At 39.4% G+C, this 18628-nt stretch overlaps 1 protein-coding gene across 1 annotated transcript in view; it reads left to right on the top strand.

Moving 5' to 3' along the window:
* Positions 1-18628, top strand: part of Aoah (acyloxyacyl hydrolase) — a 204456-nt gene that overhangs the window by 123991 nt on the left and 61837 nt on the right. Inside the window, exon 12 of the mRNA XM_046460635.2 lies at positions 3077-3168. Within this exon, the coding sequence (XP_046316591.1) occupies positions 3077-3168 (92 nt within the window). The remainder of the gene's footprint in view (positions 1-3076; positions 3169-18628) is intronic.

Below are 18628 nucleotides of genomic sequence, written 5' to 3'. Positions count from 1 at the left end.
GGGTGGAGGAATAAGATAAAGGGCAGGGGAAGTGGCAGGAAAAGCAGGAGCCAGAACAGAGAGAGGCTGAGCCACAGCAATGAGGTGGAGTTTTGAGCAGAAAGTGGTGGGTGCCAAACTCTTGAGGAGTGAAAGTCACAGTCACGGGGTCTCCAGGGACTTCTGAAATCACTTGAGAGCCTCCTTTCAATGAGTTTGCTCCTCTCCTTTGGAGGGGAGAAGTCACATTTTATGACAATATCTCCTGGGAAACCCTCCTTCCTGACCACCCCTTCTTGCTTCCAGCCCCCACTGGGAATCATACTTTGGGGAATGATAAGGATGAAAATTTCCACACGTGGAAGGAGTCAAGCGAGGAAGGAGGAGCCATGAGGTCTCGCAGGCATTATAGATAACTGCTGCATTGGAACACATGTATATGTCCTATGATTTATTTTGACAAGGTAATCAAATCTTAGTTCCCTGAATAATAAGAATTAGAAGTGACTTGTCCAACTCAGGTCATGTGTTGGTCTCCTTGGACCCCCTTAACAAAGTACCACCATCTGGGTGGCTGCAAACAACAACAACAAAAACAAACAAACAAACAACCTTATTGTCTCTGCATTCTGGAGGCTACAAATCCAAACCAGGATTGTAGCAGTGTTGGTTCCTCCGAGGGGTCTGAGTGAGAATCTGCTCCGTCCCTCTTCAGCTCCTGGTGAAGCTTCCCAGAATGTGGCTCCAATCTCTGCCTCTACCAACATGTGGCCGGCCCTGTATCTTCATTTCAGTGTTTCTTCCTCTTCTTATAAGGACCAGTCAGCTGGGGTTAGGGGCCTATCCTATTCCAGATTGACCTCGCCTTAACCAATTATATCTGCAATGACCTTATTTCCAAATAAGGTCATATTCCAAGGTACTGGTACTTAGGACTTCAATATATCTTTAGGGGAGAGGGGACAAAATTCAACCCATAACAGTCCACAATTGAGAAGTAAACATTTTTATTTTATTTATTTGGAGTCCTAATTCTCTAACACTCTTATGGTAGGAAGATTGCTTGAGTTTTTCCAAGTGTAAAGATTATGGTAGTGTAAGATTATGGTAGATTTTATTTTATACATACTGTATATATGGGACACACCCTTAACAGTATCTATCTCACACTATCTATCCTCTTGGGAATGGCAATGAAGGGCTTCCTATATTGTCCTTTTTGTATTTCTATATTGTAATTTATCATAATATTTGAGGTTTTAGAGGGGGGACAAGGGATCGAACTCAGGGGCACTCACCCACTGAGCCACATCCCCAGCCCTATTTTATATTTTATTTAGAGACAGGGTCTCATTGAGTTGCTTAGCGCCTCACTTTTGCTAAAGCTGGCTTTGAACTCACCATCCTCCTGCCTCAGCCTCCCAAGCCTCTGAGATTATAGGCATGTGGAATATTTGAGTTTTTATAACAGGCATGTACTTCTTTGTCATCAGAAAGAACTAAAAAGAGGCATTTTTCAAGGGGCTTAACTTTTCCTTGGCAATCCGTCTCTGTAGGACATAGGGAGAACCATCATGAATGTGGAAAAATGGCAGGAGACAGGAGTCTGTGATTTGTCTTAAGTCTTAAATTATCATTAAAGGAGGACTTCAGGTTTTCATGTTTACCTCAAAAAAAGAGACAGGATTTAAATACTGAAAGAGGCAGTTTTCCTGTTAGTCAAGACTAAAAGGAAATATTGACTTTTAGGGTTTCTAACCAAAGTAAGATTCCCCAATAAAACTCAGACCAACCAGTTCATTTTGAATTTTAGATAAGCAACTGATAAACTTTTTAGTATAACTATGTCCCAACAACTGTATGAGACATACATATACTATTCATTGTTTGCCAGAAATTAAAATTTAACTGAGCAACCTGTGCTTGTTAGATTTACTAAATCTAACAAAGCTATTCCAAACATACCAGTAGATACGCTTTTTCAAAAAAAAAAAAAAAATTAGAGCACAGTAGGGATTTGTCCCAGAGGGCACTTATAAAAGGAACAATAAGAAGTCATAGCTGGCCACATTTTTCTCCTGTGGTTTTTGCACCAGCCATAGAAATGTGACTTAAATGAATCCTATTGTTGTCAACACTCCAAGTCAGGGGTTCTTGTCACTGTACACTAGTTGCAGGGGCTATTCATTAGTCTATTTGCTGTTGCTTATAACACAATTCCACAGATTTAGTAAGTTAAAAAGAAAGAAGATTATTTTGGCTCACGGTTCTGGAGATCCAGGATTACTGATGTCATTCTTCTTGCAGAGATTCCTAAGGGAGTGCAGGGCATCCCCTGGTGAGAGACAGAGAACACACAATCTCTCCTTTTCTTATAAAACCAACAGTATCCCATCACACAGCTCTTATCCAATCATCTTTCAAAAATCCCACTTCTAAGCCCCATAGCCTGATGACGTTTCTGTTCTCTTAATACCCAGCTCTGGGGATTCAACCCCAATATGAGTTTCAGAGGGGAGAAACCATAATCAAACCATAGAGGGGTCTGTGAACCTCCCAAAATTACAGGCCATACTGACTTCAGGTGCATCTTTATGGTGATATAAACCATCATTCAATTCCCAAAAGTGTCTGAGGCTGCCAGGATGGGCAGGGGCACCATCTTATTGACTAACTGCACAGTTTAAACCCAGCAGAGGCATTTTTGCAGGGGTCTTGGGTACTATTTTTTAAGGGCAATTACCTTTCTGGCAATCATCTGATGATCTAAACTGAAAAATGAGGGAATCTCAGAAAATTTAAGAGTGGAAAGTTTACCTGTCAAGTGAAGCATCCCTCTCAGAAAGACTCCTTATGTTCCATGTGTTTCACAGGAACTGACTGAAAGCCAGTTAGTTCGTGGGTGATGCTAATCATTGTGAACTCTCAGGTGAAGGTCAGAGTTGAGTCATCTGCCTCAGAAGCCAAAGGCTCTTAAAGAGAGGGAGAGACAGAAAGATAGCCACGCAACAATGCTCAGGACATAGATAGACTTTCTACCTGTAGAAAAACAAATGGCCATTTGGATAATTTCTAATTGATTATTATTTTTCTTTAGAATTCGTTCTTCAGTTTGCCAATGGCAATTACCAATGAGCTTGACTGGCCCCAACGCTCTGGTGTTACTGGATTTCTGGACGCCACAAGCAGGTATGGTGTTGGACACTCTCGAACACTTCAGTCTATCACTGTATGAAAGAAAACAGGAGGGGGGGGGCTCACTCCCAAGATGTTGAAACCAGAATTATTAATGAATTGTTTGTAGAATATGAATGACGTGCAATGCAACCTACCACTGGCATCGAGGCCATCACTCATGCAATGTGATGGAACGTACATCATATGTTAGTGCTGGTGAGAAGGGACTGTTCCTGCCATGGGAGAGGGGGGACCTGTGGTTTACTACTAATGGAAAATACTCAAAAGACATCACTGATTTTGATTATATTTACAAAGGTAATGGCTAAAATTAATTTGCAAGACTTAAGGTCCTGGAATCCTGATTTTAATGCTCTGGGTTTGTGAATAGACTGCACCTGATGTACAGTCTGAATGCAAGCACCACTTCAAGGCTGTGTGCTATGGGTAGGAGACTGTACCTATCTGCAATGCTTGACTGGGCCTGTGTGGACCCAGGGCCTGGCTATGCTCCCCAGGGCCTGAGCCCAGCAGGCACACCTGTGATGCTAGGGAGACTTTACAAGTGTCCCAACATGGTAGAAAGTCACAGAGTGAGAGGAATATCTCTCTCAACTATGTATAAAAACTAAAAGGTAAAAGGAATACAGCATATGAATGGCTTCCTGTGTAAAACAGAAGAAAGGACAGAACTTTGCTTTTAGGTCTTTAGCAGGACAGAACCTGCCCTCTCTGTCAGAGGTAGCTACACCTGAGAGAGAGGAAGCCATGGAAATTGTAGTGTGCCTGGGGCCTGACACCCCAATCTGTAAAGAGCTGGAACACCCAAAGGACAAGCATTTAGAGTTTCAACATACAATTGTCTTGTTTAACAAAGGACATTGCAAATGGTAAATAATCTTGTGGTTTATTATCTTTACTCATTCACTTTAAAATACTTACTAATACTTATCACAAAAGCAGGCACAGATGCATAGGTATTTTGAAGGTGAATAAAGTTTTTCCTGCCTCTGCAGTCAATTATGATCAAGTAAGGCAGACATGACAATGTACTGATAATGATAATGTAAGTTAGGTGTGTCAAAGGCGGGTCTCACACAAAACAGGGAAGGCACTCACTGAAGTGATCAACAGCCCTCTCCTTTTGGGGTATAAGAGAAGGGGCCCAAACTCCAAAGTGTCTAGGAGACTTGAATAATGAAAGGTGTTAAAGAAAAAGCCAGAAAAGATAACAAATCTTTGAGAAAACATACCCATAATTCTACAGGAATCATCTGTGAATATAAGGAAAGCAGAGGAGATGTGTTTTCAAGTTTAGGTCCCATTTTCAAACTTAACCAAAAACCTAGTCTTGTCATTAGTGGAAAAAACACTAATGATACCAAGAATAGGGACAGTATGAAGTAAATTTTGTTAAAAATAAAAAGTAACTATATGCCAAGCACTGTACTAGGTGTCCTGTAGAGAGGATGTCATTCAGTCACCTTGTGAGATAAGTGGTATTATTTTTTTGTAGTTTTGCCATTAAGTTTAAGTCAACAAATTAAGAAACTTCACTAAGTCGTGTGATTAATTAGAAGTGGTAGGATGTGTCATCATGGAACTTGGGTCAAACTGTAACAAGGACAGTGACGTGATGGGTGAGGGCCCTCCTACCCACAGCCCACAGCCTTTAAGTGCTGCTTGCATTCAGAGTACAGAAATGTGCCTCCCTCTAGCCTTTGTCCCTTAGATATGGGACATAGCTGTCCAGTTATCCATTATCTATTTATCCATTTATTAAACTATCTGGAAGTTTCTCTAATCAAGGCTTTTATGATAATAGCAGAATTTTAAATGAGAAGAACACAGTTTCCTGATCTTTCAGTGGAAGCTTAGATTTACACATGAATCCTATAAATCTTGGCCACCTTTTGACCTCATGAAGGTAAAAATTCAGTCTGAATTTTAACATTAATGATCAAGTAGTTTACATCTTGACTGGAATCATTCAAAGAATGCAAAAGGTAGGATGAGAACTCGTTTCCTCTCTGCTTCCACATACAGCTCACACACACCAGTAGCTGTCCTGCCTCTCCTAAATCTAATCTTCCCCCAAATTCTATCCAAACTTAGCTCCTGCACCCAAGCAGACTCTGTAAAGTGGTTTTTCATTTTTACTGGGAGACAAGAGGGAGACCAGCCTCCTTTCTGCATCTGTGCCTCTATCTTGTCACTTGGATTTGCTCCCTAGCCAGAGAAAATCCCTTTAGCTCTCCACTCCTTCACCACCTTCCACCTCCATCCTGATCAGAGCCCTTTGGGCAGCAGGATCTTCTTTAGAAGCAAGAAGGAAAAGCTGTTTTGTAACTCTTATAATCATTATGCAGAGAAATTCTGACTCTGTCAGTCCACTTTCTACTGTAATAACAGAATACCACAGAAGAAATCATTTATTTTTTTAATATTTATTTTTTAGTTGTAGTTGGACACAATATCTTTATTTTATTTAATTATTTTATGTGGTGCTGAGGATCGAACCCAGGGCCTCAAAGGTGCTAGGCAAACGCTCTACCGCTGAGCCACAATCCCAGCCCCTGGAATTGTTTATTTTAAAAAGAAGAAATTTATTTCTTGCAGTTCTGGAGGCTGGGAAGTGTGATATCAAGGTACTGGCATCCAATGAGTACCTTCTTGCTGAATCCTCACATGTAAGTGAGCATCAGGTGCCTAGAGCAGGACAGCCTATTAGCCCAGGTCTTTCTTCCTCTTCTTATTAAAGCCACTAATGCCATCATAGGGTCCCACCCTCATGACCTCATCACTCCTCCATTATGTCCCCAAGGTCCACCCCCAAATACCATCAACACATGAATTTGGTGATTAAGTTCCTAACATATGAACTTTTGAGAGAGACATTCAAACCTATGTGAAAATCCTCTCTGTTACGGGCTAATCTGTGTTGACTGAGCGCCTTTTCATATTAAGTATATTACTCAGTCTGTTTATGCAACTTGCTCTGGTTGACACTAAGGATTGCCCTATCTGCTGTACTTCTAAGGTGTCGAGCACAACACAGCTACTTGTTCACCTTCCTGGAGCTTTTCTCTCTATGGGTCTGTTGGGCCCTGAGCTATATTTTTGCCAGCTGTTTCTGTGTACTATGCCTGTGTTCTCTGCCACTCGGCTAGAATGGAGAAGAATATATTCAATTTCCTTTGACAGAAAAGGAAATTCTCTATTTGGAGTATGACTTGCAATGATTCCCTGTTAAGCAGAAGCATAGGTGGTATGGCACTCCCTGCATGTCACCATGCAACATGTCCTCAGAGGAGTCATACTAGTAAGCCTTCTCACACACCATCATGTGACTTGTACCTATAGATAGCATATGCTAGGTCAATCTCTTTATTAAAGTAATAAAAAACTATAAGGTATATCAAAATATCAGAGAGAGACTAGCACATGATAGAGGTCCTGTTCTTGGGAAATCAGGAAAATGAAAATCCAGACCTAGGAACAGCACTTGCGAGGCATGTGCTCAGCCTCCACTGGCATTTTGGGCAAATGTCCCTTGAGTCCAGATGCTTCTTGACACAGTGTCTCATGGATTTCTCTATCCAACTGGACCTCTAGAATGTGCTTCCTGCGATCCGGGATCAGCCTCCTGGCGTAAGCATGAGCAATGATCATCGGAAAATGCACCTCAGGCCTGGTGCAGTGGCGCAGGCCTGTAATCCTAGAGGCTCAGGAGGCTGAGGCAGAAGGATCAAGAGTTCAAAGCCAGCCTCAGCAAAAGCAAGGCGCTAAGCAACTCAGTAAGACCCTGTCTCTAAATAAAATACAAAAATAAGGCCGGGGATTATGCTCAGTGGGTGAGTGCCCCTGAGTTCAATCCCTGTACTCCCCTCCCCGAAAAAGAAGAATGCACTTCATGAAAGCACAAAGATGCAGTTTGGGAGAGAAAATGATTCTTTTTCTTCCCTTCCTCCACTATACTCTTCGTTCTCTCAAAATTAATCTCTTGCATAAGATGAGAATAACACTAATTGAAATTATGTGCATTCATCGAAAGACAAACATGATTCCTTGGCTTTACAAACTTTAGTTCTTTCATCTGAGTAAACATTAACAAAACCTGTGCTTGACTCTTCAGAAAATTCAATAAGTAATATCCCTTAAAACAATGTGTTTTGGTATTTTTCCAATAGGAAATTGAGGAATTGAGTAGGTCAAAGCAGAAAAAAAAAAAAAAACATGCCCCATTGGGGTTGGGGGATTTTGACAATAGAGAAGAGAACTATAACTGTACATGGGAGGAAAAATGTATTTTTAAAAGGCTAAAAATAGTACTTCACATTCAGGTCACTTTCAAAAGCAATTCATGTAACAGGAAAATTGTTCTTAAGTAGCCAAGTTCTAATATCACTGGCAGAAGGTTGAGAAACAATACCAAAATTTCAATAAGAAAGGAGAGACTCCTCACTTGAAAGTAGTATCTGAAATTCCACAGCCCCATAGTGGAGTGGGAGAAAGGAAGTCTGTACTTACAGATATCAGGAAACTCGTTCTATGTGATCTTGGGTGGAACATTTGGCATCCCTTGATCTTATGCATATCGTGAAATTGAGGTGGGCCAACTGATCTTTGAAGTTCCCTCCAATGTTCAAGTTTACTGGTTACAGAATGATGTAACCCTACTTTGTGATGCTATTTGGTTGTGTTAATCGGCTTTTCATTGCTTTGAAAACACCTGAGCAAACAAACAAACAAACTTGTCTCATGGTTTCAGAGGTCTCAGTTCGTGGTCAGTAGGCTCCATTGCTTTGGTCCCGAGGGGAGGCAGAACATCATGGTGGTGGAAGGGCATGGTAAAGGAAAACTTCTCAGCTCATGGAAGCCAGAGAGAGAGAAGAGAAGGAGAGAGAAGAGGTCCCAGGGACAAAATATAGTCCCCAAGAGTATGCCCCTCAGTGCCTTACTTCCTCCAGCCACACCCCACCTGCCTACAGTTTTACCACCTCCCAGTAGTCCATTAAAATTATACATCTATCAATGGGATTAATTAAAATCAGCATGCTAGAGTGACACAGCTACATCAATGTTTATAGCAGCTCAATTCACAATAGCTAAACTATGGAACCAATCTAGATGCCCTTCAAAAGAAGAATGGATAAAGAAAATGTGGTTTATATACACAATGGAATATTACTCAGTCTTAAAGAATGAAATTATGGCATTTGCAGATAAATGATAAGGTTAGAGCCCTCATGATTCAATCAGTCCCCAAAAGTCCCACCTCTGGGCATTGCTGCATTAAGGACCAAGACTTCAACACATGAGCTTCCGAGGGACATTCCAGTATCCAAACTCTATAACATTGATTCAGCAGCACTGGAGAAATTCTTGGGGAGAGAAGCCCCTGCAATTCTCTCCTTACCAAACATGCCTTTCTCCACCCCTTAACCAGCCTGTCCTTTGAGACAAGGCAGACTAATTTCACGGCGCAGAGCTTGAAGCATTCTGAGCCGCACGTGGCCAAAGCACAGTTAGTGTGCAGTAAAGGATGGGCTCATGCAAGGAACCCCCACTGTGTGATGTTGGGTGTCTGACCAGCTAGAAAATAAAAGTGTCCTTTCATTATTATTATTATTTGTTATTATTATTGTTGCCCCTTGTGTATAATATTTCATCCCAGAGAGGAAAACAGGTGTGCCCAAGTCCTTAACAAAAATAGCTACATAAACCAACCACATCTAACCTGAGCATTTATGGCTTATCTAATCCCCTTCCTCAGAAAGCGGGGCCTCGAGTGAGTCGTAAGTAGAGATCTGCAGGCCAGGGCTAAATGGCAAACAGGTTCTGGAGAGCATTGTGTTAAATAAAATAAGCCAGACTCAAGGGGAAAAAAAAGGAAGAATTATATGTTTTCTCTAACATGTGGAAATTAACAAGGGAAAAGGGGAAAAAATAAAAAGATAAAGGACATTATGAAAGTAGAAGGATGACCATTAGGGTACAGAAAGGACATCAGGGGAGGGAAAGGGGAGTTACTAGGGAGTGAAATCAATAAAATAATGTTATATGCATGTCCCAATATCCCACAAGGAAATACACCATTCTGTAATATGTACCAAAAAAAAAAAAAAAGATAGGTTCTTTAAAGTTGGAGTGTTGAGGGGATAGGGTGGCAATCAGAGCTTTTAAAAAAAGAAAAGGTTGAAGTTAGCCATAAAAAGTTACAAAAGTCAAAAGAAAAACAGTTACCATGTCAAGCTGGAAAGGTTAGAGTGAGATCAACAAGTTGATACATGTGAATGCAAACCAGATGGAATTTTCTAGATTAAATGTTATATTGCGCCAGAGACATGGCAAACACTTAGAAAGCAAAAGACAGAGCCATTGTTATAAGCGGCACAATAAAAATATCTAAGGACATTTATCACGTCTTTGATGAGAGGTGTCCTAGATTCTGAATGTAAAAGGTTATCTATTCTCTCCCACCCAGTAGATGTTATATGAGAGAACAATTTTGAAAAGCAATGTATTCACTCCAAACCAAATCACTTGGGGCATTCAAACAAGAAAATTGGAGAGTAGGGATTTGCTGCTAAGATTTTTAACCCAATTTCATATTATTTTTTTTAAAAAAAGACATGTAAGTACTAAACACTAATGAGTTTAATAACCTAATTAAATCTATTATTCACAAATTGCATATGACATAATTGCAAATGATTAGCCCTATCATAATTATACTTTGCCAAACAAATGATTAATCAGAGAGGTGATCATCTGAAGCTGGGTGCAACTGACTGGAGTGGGATAGAATCCATCTGCTTTTCAACTGTGATTCATGTACCTCTGGTGGGTGGTCCCTAAGGTCTTTTCAGGGGGGCCACAAGGTAAAATTGTTTGCACAACAATACAAAAATATCATTTTTCTTTTCACCATGTAATCATATTAGTTGGATTTCATCACTGAGACAAAATACCTGAGGGGGGGGACAACTTAAGGGAGGAGAGATTTATTTTGGCTCATGGTTTCAGAGGTTTTAGTCCATGGTCAGTGGGCTCCATTGCTTTTGGCTGAGGAGAGGGAGTAGGGTATGGCAGTAGGGTATGACAGAAGAAAGCTGCTTACCTCATGGCATTTAGAAAGCGGAGAGAGAGGAGGGGGCTGGGGATGAGATATAGTCTCCAAAGGCACCTCCTCCCTTCAGCTAGGTCCCACCTCCTACATTTTCCATAGCTTCCCAATAATCCATTCAAATTATTAATCCATCAATGAACTAATCCATTTATGAAATTAAGAGTCCCCACAATCCAAACATTTCCTGAAAGCCCCACTTCAGAACACTGCTGCATCAGAGACCGGATCTTCAACACATGGCCTTTGGGGGACATTCAAGATTCAAAACAATGGTAGCCCTTTGTATTAAAGGTATAAAATCAATGGTAGGTAAAACTGCCAACATGCTAGCATGCACCAAAGCACTAGCACAAACTACATTAGTTGGTATGTTCTTCAGCTTCTCAACTCTCAGTTTGAATCAAGAGACAGGCATCATTTCTCAAAAACGCCACCTATGTGGGACTGCAAATTGGTGCAACCTCTCTGGAAAGTAGTATGGAGATTCCTTGGAAAACTGGGAATGGAACCACCATTTGACCCAGATATCCCATTCAGTTTATACCCAAAGGACTTAAAATCAGCATACTAGAGTATCACAGCCACATCAATATTTATAGCAGCTCAATTCACAAGAGCTAAACTAAGGCACCAATCTAGATGCCCTTCAACAGAAGTATGGATAAAGAAAATGTGGTTTATATACACAACAGAATATTACTCAGTCTTGAAGAATGAAATTATGGCATTTGCAGATAAATGGATAAAGTTGGAGAATATCATGGTAAGCCAAATAAGCCAATCCCAAAAAAACCAAAGGCCAAATGCTCTCTCTGACATGCAGATGCTGATCCATAATTGGGGGGCAGGTATCTAGGGAACAATAGAGGAACTTTGGATTGTGCAGAGGACGGGAGGGAAGGACAGTGGAATGAGATGGACATTATTACCCTATGTATATGTATAATTGCACAAATGCTATGGCTCTGCATTATGCACAGCCAGAGAAATGAGAAGTTGTGTTCCATTTGTGTACAGTGAGTTAAAATGCATTCTGCTGTCATGTATGACTAATGAGAAAAATTTTTTTAAAAGTTTTTAATGCCACAGAGCATCAAAAATATTAATTTTATTAAGCTGGATAAATAATTTTTAATCATTTAGTCCAATAACATGCAAAATATGCAAAAAGCACTTCTTCTGCATAACAAAACATTAACAAGGTATGATGTCTCTCTTAAGGAAAAGTATTTCTGTAGGTGAGTTGAAAACTGAATCAGTTTTTCGTAGAAAGTTATTTATTTCAAAAATTTGAAAATTTTTATTTTCAAATAAAAGCTATTTATTTGGCTATGAAACAAACTATGGTTTTTCATATATATAAGATGTTTGATCTAAAATGAATGAAATAAGTTTGTTTCAAGGAAAATAAGTGAAAACATTGGTGTTAATGATAAAATTTGGCTTTCAAAGGAAAATCTGGAGTTTTTTGCTTTTTTGTTTGGAAGGGTTGTTTCATTTTGTCATATGACTTTTTTGAGACAGGGTGTCTCTATGTTACCCATGTTGGTCTTAAGATCCTGTAGGTTCAAATGATCTTCCCATCTCAGCCTCAGAAGCAGCTGGTACTGTAAGTGTGCACCATGACTCCCAGCTTCAAATAAAAAAATTGAGTTTTAGAAAATGTGTATCTTCTACTAAGAATTTGACAGCTTCCTAATACTCACTGAAATTTTCATTTTCTAATGAAATATGTAGCAATAGGAACAAATGTAATTTTTCAATATTGTATCATGAGATCTATAAATATTTGGAATATCTACATAACAGATTTTTTTCTAAATGACAAGCATATGATAAAATCATATATGGTAAAAGAGCCACTAAAAATTCAAGATAGACCATGCATTTTAATGTAACCAGGTGTAAAATGTTCATTGATACAATTTCAGAGTATACGTTGCAATTAATCAATCTTCAAGAAACTACTACTGATTGAGTTTGGGTATAGTTTGGGTATAATCAAAGAAGATTATCCCATAATTATCTCCAAAAGCTACATGTATGTGTGAGGCCAGAATTTCTTTACCTACTTCCACCAAAATGACATATCACAATGACTAAATACAAAAGTAGGTAAATCCAGCTGTCTTCTATTAAGATATCTACCTTTTTCAGAAAAAAAAAAGTCATGCTTACATGGAATAGAGTCATTATTATTCAAAATCGATTAGTAATGAAATGTCTATTCAAATTCGCTCATTTTAACTTCTAATATAATAGATGTCAATAGGTCTAACTCACATAAACAAAAGCTCTCCAGGGTCCTCAACAATTTTAATAATGGTTCTGAATTCAAAAATTTGCCACCTCTGTTCTAAGGAGTGACTAAGGACAGAATCTGGAGGATGCCAACATTTAGAGATCTGGGAAGAGAAGATTGAGAAGGGACAGTCTTAAGAGTATAAAGAAAACTAAAATGGCTTAGGATGATTGGGGACGAAGTGAAGCAAGTATTTCCAAAGGAGAAGTCACATCAGCCTGATGCTGCCAGAAGCAGAGGAAGGCAAAAGCTGAGAAAGACCAGTGGTGACCATGGAGACACTTAGCCCAGAAACCTGTCAGTGGGGTGGCGATGGAAGCCTGGTTGGAGAGAAGGTTCAGGAGGTGATGTAGTGAGTGCAGGTGGGCGTGGACAACTCTGATTCCAATGAATTTTGCTATCAGAGGAAAGCTGGAGGAGAATAGCAAATAGGAAGAGTTTATTTTTAGGTGAGAAATCCTACAACATACTATGGTGATGGGATGTTCCCAGAGAGAGAGAAAAAAGAGATTGTGGAGAGGAATGAGATCCTTGAGAAGGCAAGAAAGAATTGGGCATCCAAGCACACAGAGGCTCCACTCATGGGAAGGACCCTCTATAGATTCGGTGGCTCCTGAAAGACAAGAGTCTCCCTGCCAAATACTATCAAATGACTTCCCCTTGCTTCTACTTATTTTTGACTTCTTCTTGCTTCTAGCTATTTTACATTTTTATATTTTTAATTACTCAGATTATGAATATATTTTAACTTCACAAAAGTGCTGATGTATTTGTTAAAAGTCCCCCCGTTTCACCCAGACCCTTTCTAAGTATTTCCATGCGTGTATTAGTACTTGATGAAATAAACACTTTGTTGGGATTCTCCAACAAGTTAAACATCATGCATAACATAGTAAAAGTTATGCTTTGTTTCAACAATGCCTCTTGGAGCACTTTCCATTCTTGTTTTATGCTACACAGTATTTTGTAGTGTGTTTTGGTTTTTGTTTTTTTTTCCTTTCCCCTGTCAGGGACATTGAACTTATTTCCAAAGTCTCAATATTCCCAACAACACAACAATGAATATTCTGTACTATATCTTTATGAATATGTATATGGATTTCTTTGGGAAAAGAATTGTTGAATCAAAATATATGTATATTCTTAATTTTTTAAAAGTCTTCCAAATGGACTATCCAAATTTATATTCTCACAATTAGTGTGTGAGAATACTTGTCTCATCCCATCCTGGCCAATACTAGATATTGTCCATCTTTTTAAATTTTTTCCACTTTAACAATATTTTACCATTTTGAGTTAAGCATCTCTTCACAAGCATCTATCCTCATTTTTGTTCTATCTAGTTACCCTCTACTGTGGGTCACAACCCATGGATAAGGGATCAGTCTCTCTAGACAGTCTCTTCCTACTAACCCCCATTGGACTATCTGATCTCCCGCTCACTTATCACAGTCATTTATGCTGAGGGACCTGCCCTTCCAGCATCGACTGTGGGCAGCTTGAGGAAGCAGAGAAATCCCTCCAGAGACAGTTTTAGAGGACTGTTTCTGCTTTATTGTGCAGCAAAATATAGCTTTCAGGGTGGGTATATGCCAATTTACACATAATAGTCATGATAGGCCAGAGGTGATACACACATATCATATTACGGGAATCCAGACACCAAGAGTTTAGAAACTGCCATGAAGGCTGACCTTGTACCAATAGGGAATAAATTTCTGTCAAAGGAGCAAGGAAATTGCACTTACCAGTGTTCTGACAGCACTTCGTCCCCAAACATAGCATTCTGTGTTAGGACTTCTCTGCTGTACAATGAGCAAGATGATAAGCATTCTTCCATGAGGGTCCAGAATCAGGCCCACCAACACATTTACTCACTATCTTCCATTCCACCTGCCCTGCAGCCAGACTGTGAGCATCCCAAGTATGATCAGGTGACTTCATTTTGTAGCCTGAGAACCCAGCACAACATGTGGCACACAGCAGGTATGCCATAACAGAACTGCTGAACCAGTTCATTATATAATTTTACATTTTAGAATGCTTTACAATCCACAAACCTCCTTCATATACATTTTCTCAAATTGCCCAAATCAAATCAGATTTGCTGGAACTAACATTTCATGGGAAACGGCAGGGACGAGGAAAAGGAGTATAAACAGCATGAATTGAATCTCCAACTGCATGATGTGACATGTGTAAAAGTAAATCAGCATAACGAACTCTTGGACTTTTAAGTGTGTCCTATAATCATTGTTCTATAAGAAATTAGCAAAATTCATTAAAATATTAAATCACAAAATCAATATTAAAATATTCATCTTATAATCAACAAATTGGAAAAAAATAATTTAAAAGAAAATTATTAACTCAGTAGCCAAGCAGAAAACATAAAACAAAAGGAAGTTTTGCTAGTAGTAAGTTTGATCAATAATAGATAAATTCAAGCCTCCACGTGAACTTTTTTGTACAGAATGATGTGATTTTTGTATCCTAGGTTGATATAAGCAAATGAACACTCTCCAAATTTCTTTAGTAGAATTCTTATAGCCAACAGGACATGATACTTTAGAACATCTCAATTTTCAAATAAAGATCACAGAGATAATCCATCAATTTTCTTTTTTTTAAAGAGAGAGAGAGAGAGAGAGAGAGAGAGATTTTTTTTTAATATTTATTTTTTAGTTTTCGGCGGACACAACATCTTTGTATGTGGTGCTGAGGATGGAACCCGGGCCGCACGCACGCCAGGCGAGAGCGCTACCGCTTGAGCCACATCTCCAGCCCCATCAATTTTCTTCTAAAAGTATTCTGTCAAATATCAGTTCCACAAAATGTTAAAAGGTATTATACACATTTTCTAAAAGATTCATTAAGTGAAATAAGTTTTGGAAATGCTAATTTAAATAAAGGGAAACAAGTTTATTCAGTGTAAGGCTTATCAGAGCTTTTACATGCCAAAAAACTTTGTATATCTAAAAAAAAAAGGGAGGGGGGTACAACATTGTCTTAGTCCATTTTGCTGCTATTATTAAATATTTCCTAAACTGATTTGACTGCAGAACTATGTGAACTCCGTATTTGTGTTTTATGAAAAAGATAGATCTTCAGAAATTGTTGCTTCACAGCGCATCCTTTGGGAAATGCTGTTTGATTATTAAAATGATCATCTATGTCACAGCTGATCTTTTCAAATTTATAAGCATCCATTGCCTTAAGTCTTTTAGTGTTTTTCCCACCGTCATGTTCACCCTCATCCACTGGCCTAGAATCAAATCCCGAGCTGGTTAAGGGTCAGGATGGAGAGAGTTAAAATGGCTCTGCCCTCAGAGAACAGGAGAGGAAGCTGTCTTAGTGAGAGGCTAACCTAACAGATAGGCAGCTAGTCTAAGTCCAGCAGCTCATGAATTATTGAACACAGTGCCCATGAAGTCTATTTCCCCATACAGTTTTCCTGCTCCAAATTCAAAATTTATCACGCTGTCCTGCTAATCTTTGCATGTCTGAACTCCCAGGACCTCCTCAATACAGTCATCCTCACCCTGTGAAATTAGCACACTGCTGGTCTCTCGGAATACACAAGTCACGATCTGCATGTTTATCATTCTCAGAGGCTGAATCTTGGTTGTTCTGTGATGCAGTGAGTTAGGAGTTACACGAGGCTCTCTGGCTATTCACAAAGGGCTAGAAGAAAATTTGAAAGGCCTTTAATCCATCTCCCTGGCCCCATGCTGGCCTAACCTCCATCCACATCAGAAAGAAAAATATCCACCCTTTTCTCAAAGCTTTCTGGAAGAAAAGGTCCCTAGATAGAGTCTGTCTAGTCTGTAAGTTATCCAATTTTATCTTAATCTACTGCCCTGCCCTAACCCTTCATATCAAATGTTACCATTTATCTCTCACCATCCTGCTGCCAGCCTTCCTAGTCTCACTCTTTTCTGTGACTTATTCTCTAAAATTTAACTTAATAGGGCCTCAGAATTTATGCCCAAACTAGATGTCCCTCTGGAGAGAGTCAGAAATGGCCTAAGAAAGTAAACCAGAACATGATATGTCACTATTACTTGAAGCATATCACACTCAATTCATCCTGAAGACTTCTGACAGGCTACTAACTCTTTAGGAAAACTCTCCAGGTTCTCCTTTGAGTCAATATAGGAGGCAACCATTTTTCTTTTCTTTTTTTTTTTTTTCTCTTTAGTTGTAAATCAACCTTTATATTTGTCTGCATTATTTTTCGTGAGTTCCATTCTTGATTTTACTTTGTTTTGATTTGTTTTAATGGAATGAGGGTCTTAGAAGACTCTCAGAGAGAGAAGTTTTTGGATATATGAACCAGCATTGGGCAAAGCAATAAGTAACCATTTGACTTGAGATTTATCTATTTTGAATTTTGGCTAGTAATCAGGGGTTCTTGCATACAGTGCCTGTATTGCACAGAGCCCTCCAGTAGATGGAGTGGATAAATCTGGAAATTTCACATGGTTAAACCTCCAAGCCTGCTTCTGGTGTTGAAGATATCAGTGCTCAGGCATTGGACAAGGTATGGAAGAGAACTTTCAAGTACCCTTCCTCTGCATCTCAAAAAGTGCAGGTTAAAGCAGTCACCTCTTCTATAGGCCCATTGGTCTGGATTTTGTTGTGCAACACAATGAAAAGAGAGTAAGACCATACTGGGACACTTAAAAATTCCAAGCAGAGATAGGAGAACAAGAGGAGGATTTGAGACCAGAACAGTCATCACAGTTTGACTTCATCATGCAGTGTGACCTAGCGTGGTCCTATTCATGCAGTCCAGCAGACCTTGCACACAGAGAACGTTCTCTTGAGCCATCCTCTGAACATGTAGGCATCTCAAAATATTCCACTGATTCCTCTCTAGGCTCAGAATTCCTGAGCACTCCTTGGGAAATTCAATTCCTAAAATGAGATTATTTATTTGGGATGAGAATGAAAGAAAATAGTGTGTTTTAGTTATATAAAATACTTCTAGTGCTTGGCAGAAGAACTTAATCCCCAAATTCTAGATGTTGTGGGAGAAAGGGAATAGTGGAGATTGAACTCAGGGGCTTGTGCATGCTAAGCAAGCAATCTACCACTGAGCTACATCCCCAGCCGTCTAGGCACTAGTTGTAGTTAGAAATATGAATGAATCTGTTGCCAATTGGTAAAGATATCAATGTTTCTTGTAATGAAAAGTGAAACAAGCTGTACCTATAAGATTAATACCCATGCTATTTGCTCTCCAGGGGCAGGTCATGAGCAAAACCATATTTCAGTACATAAATTCCTTTTTTAGAATTATCAAAAATACATTTATGACCAAGTATTGATAACAATTACTTTCCCAAAGGAAACTAAACCTTCTTTATTGACCATGAAATTATTTTAGTATTGAACTCAGATCTAACGTCCATTTCCCATCTGCTATTCCAAAATATAATAAAATAGTCAAGGCACAGGGTGTAAACCAATCAGTATGTAAAGTATTTGTTTCAGGCTTCTAGGTAAGATAGCAGATTAAACACAAACATTTACTTCTCATATTTGGGAAACTCTACTTAAAAAATAGTAAATGAATTTGTCCACAAGGACAAAGAGAACAGGAAGAGCCAACAGCCACAACATGTTGGAAGCCAGAAACAGAAAGACAAGCTGTAGCTGATAGCAGTTTCAGAATAGCTGCATCCTGAGCTAGTTGGGGGGAACACCCAGCAGAAACCTGGTTTACACTGAAGAACCCCCAGAAGACTTGAGGACTGACTGGCTACACTCTAGAAAGGAAGTGAGGCTAAAAGATTGCATAAAAAGCAGTTAGGCATGCCAAGTACTGGGCCCTAGCAGCTACTGTCCTGGCTTTACAGACTAGACAACTCTTCCCCTGGGAATGTGGTGAACATCCCAAAAGGAGACCCCAAGATGCTAACCGCAGAGTTCCCTGAGAAAGGCCCAGCCAGTTCACCCTACAGCCAGGACCATACTCAAAAAGCACACCCAGAAGCCCACTTCCAAATCAGCTTGTTAGTGTGCCATTTCAA

This window comes from Marmota monax, unplaced genomic scaffold, assembly GCF_021218885.2.
Source record: "Marmota monax isolate L192 unplaced genomic scaffold, Marmota_monax_Labrador192_F-V1.1 WCK01_AAM20220418_F8-fsc00107, whole genome shotgun sequence".
NCBI lineage: Eukaryota > Metazoa > Chordata > Mammalia > Rodentia > Sciuridae > Marmota > Marmota monax.
The sequence above is the reverse complement of the archived record's forward strand: the minus strand, read 5'-3'. Positions and strand labels throughout refer to the sequence as shown.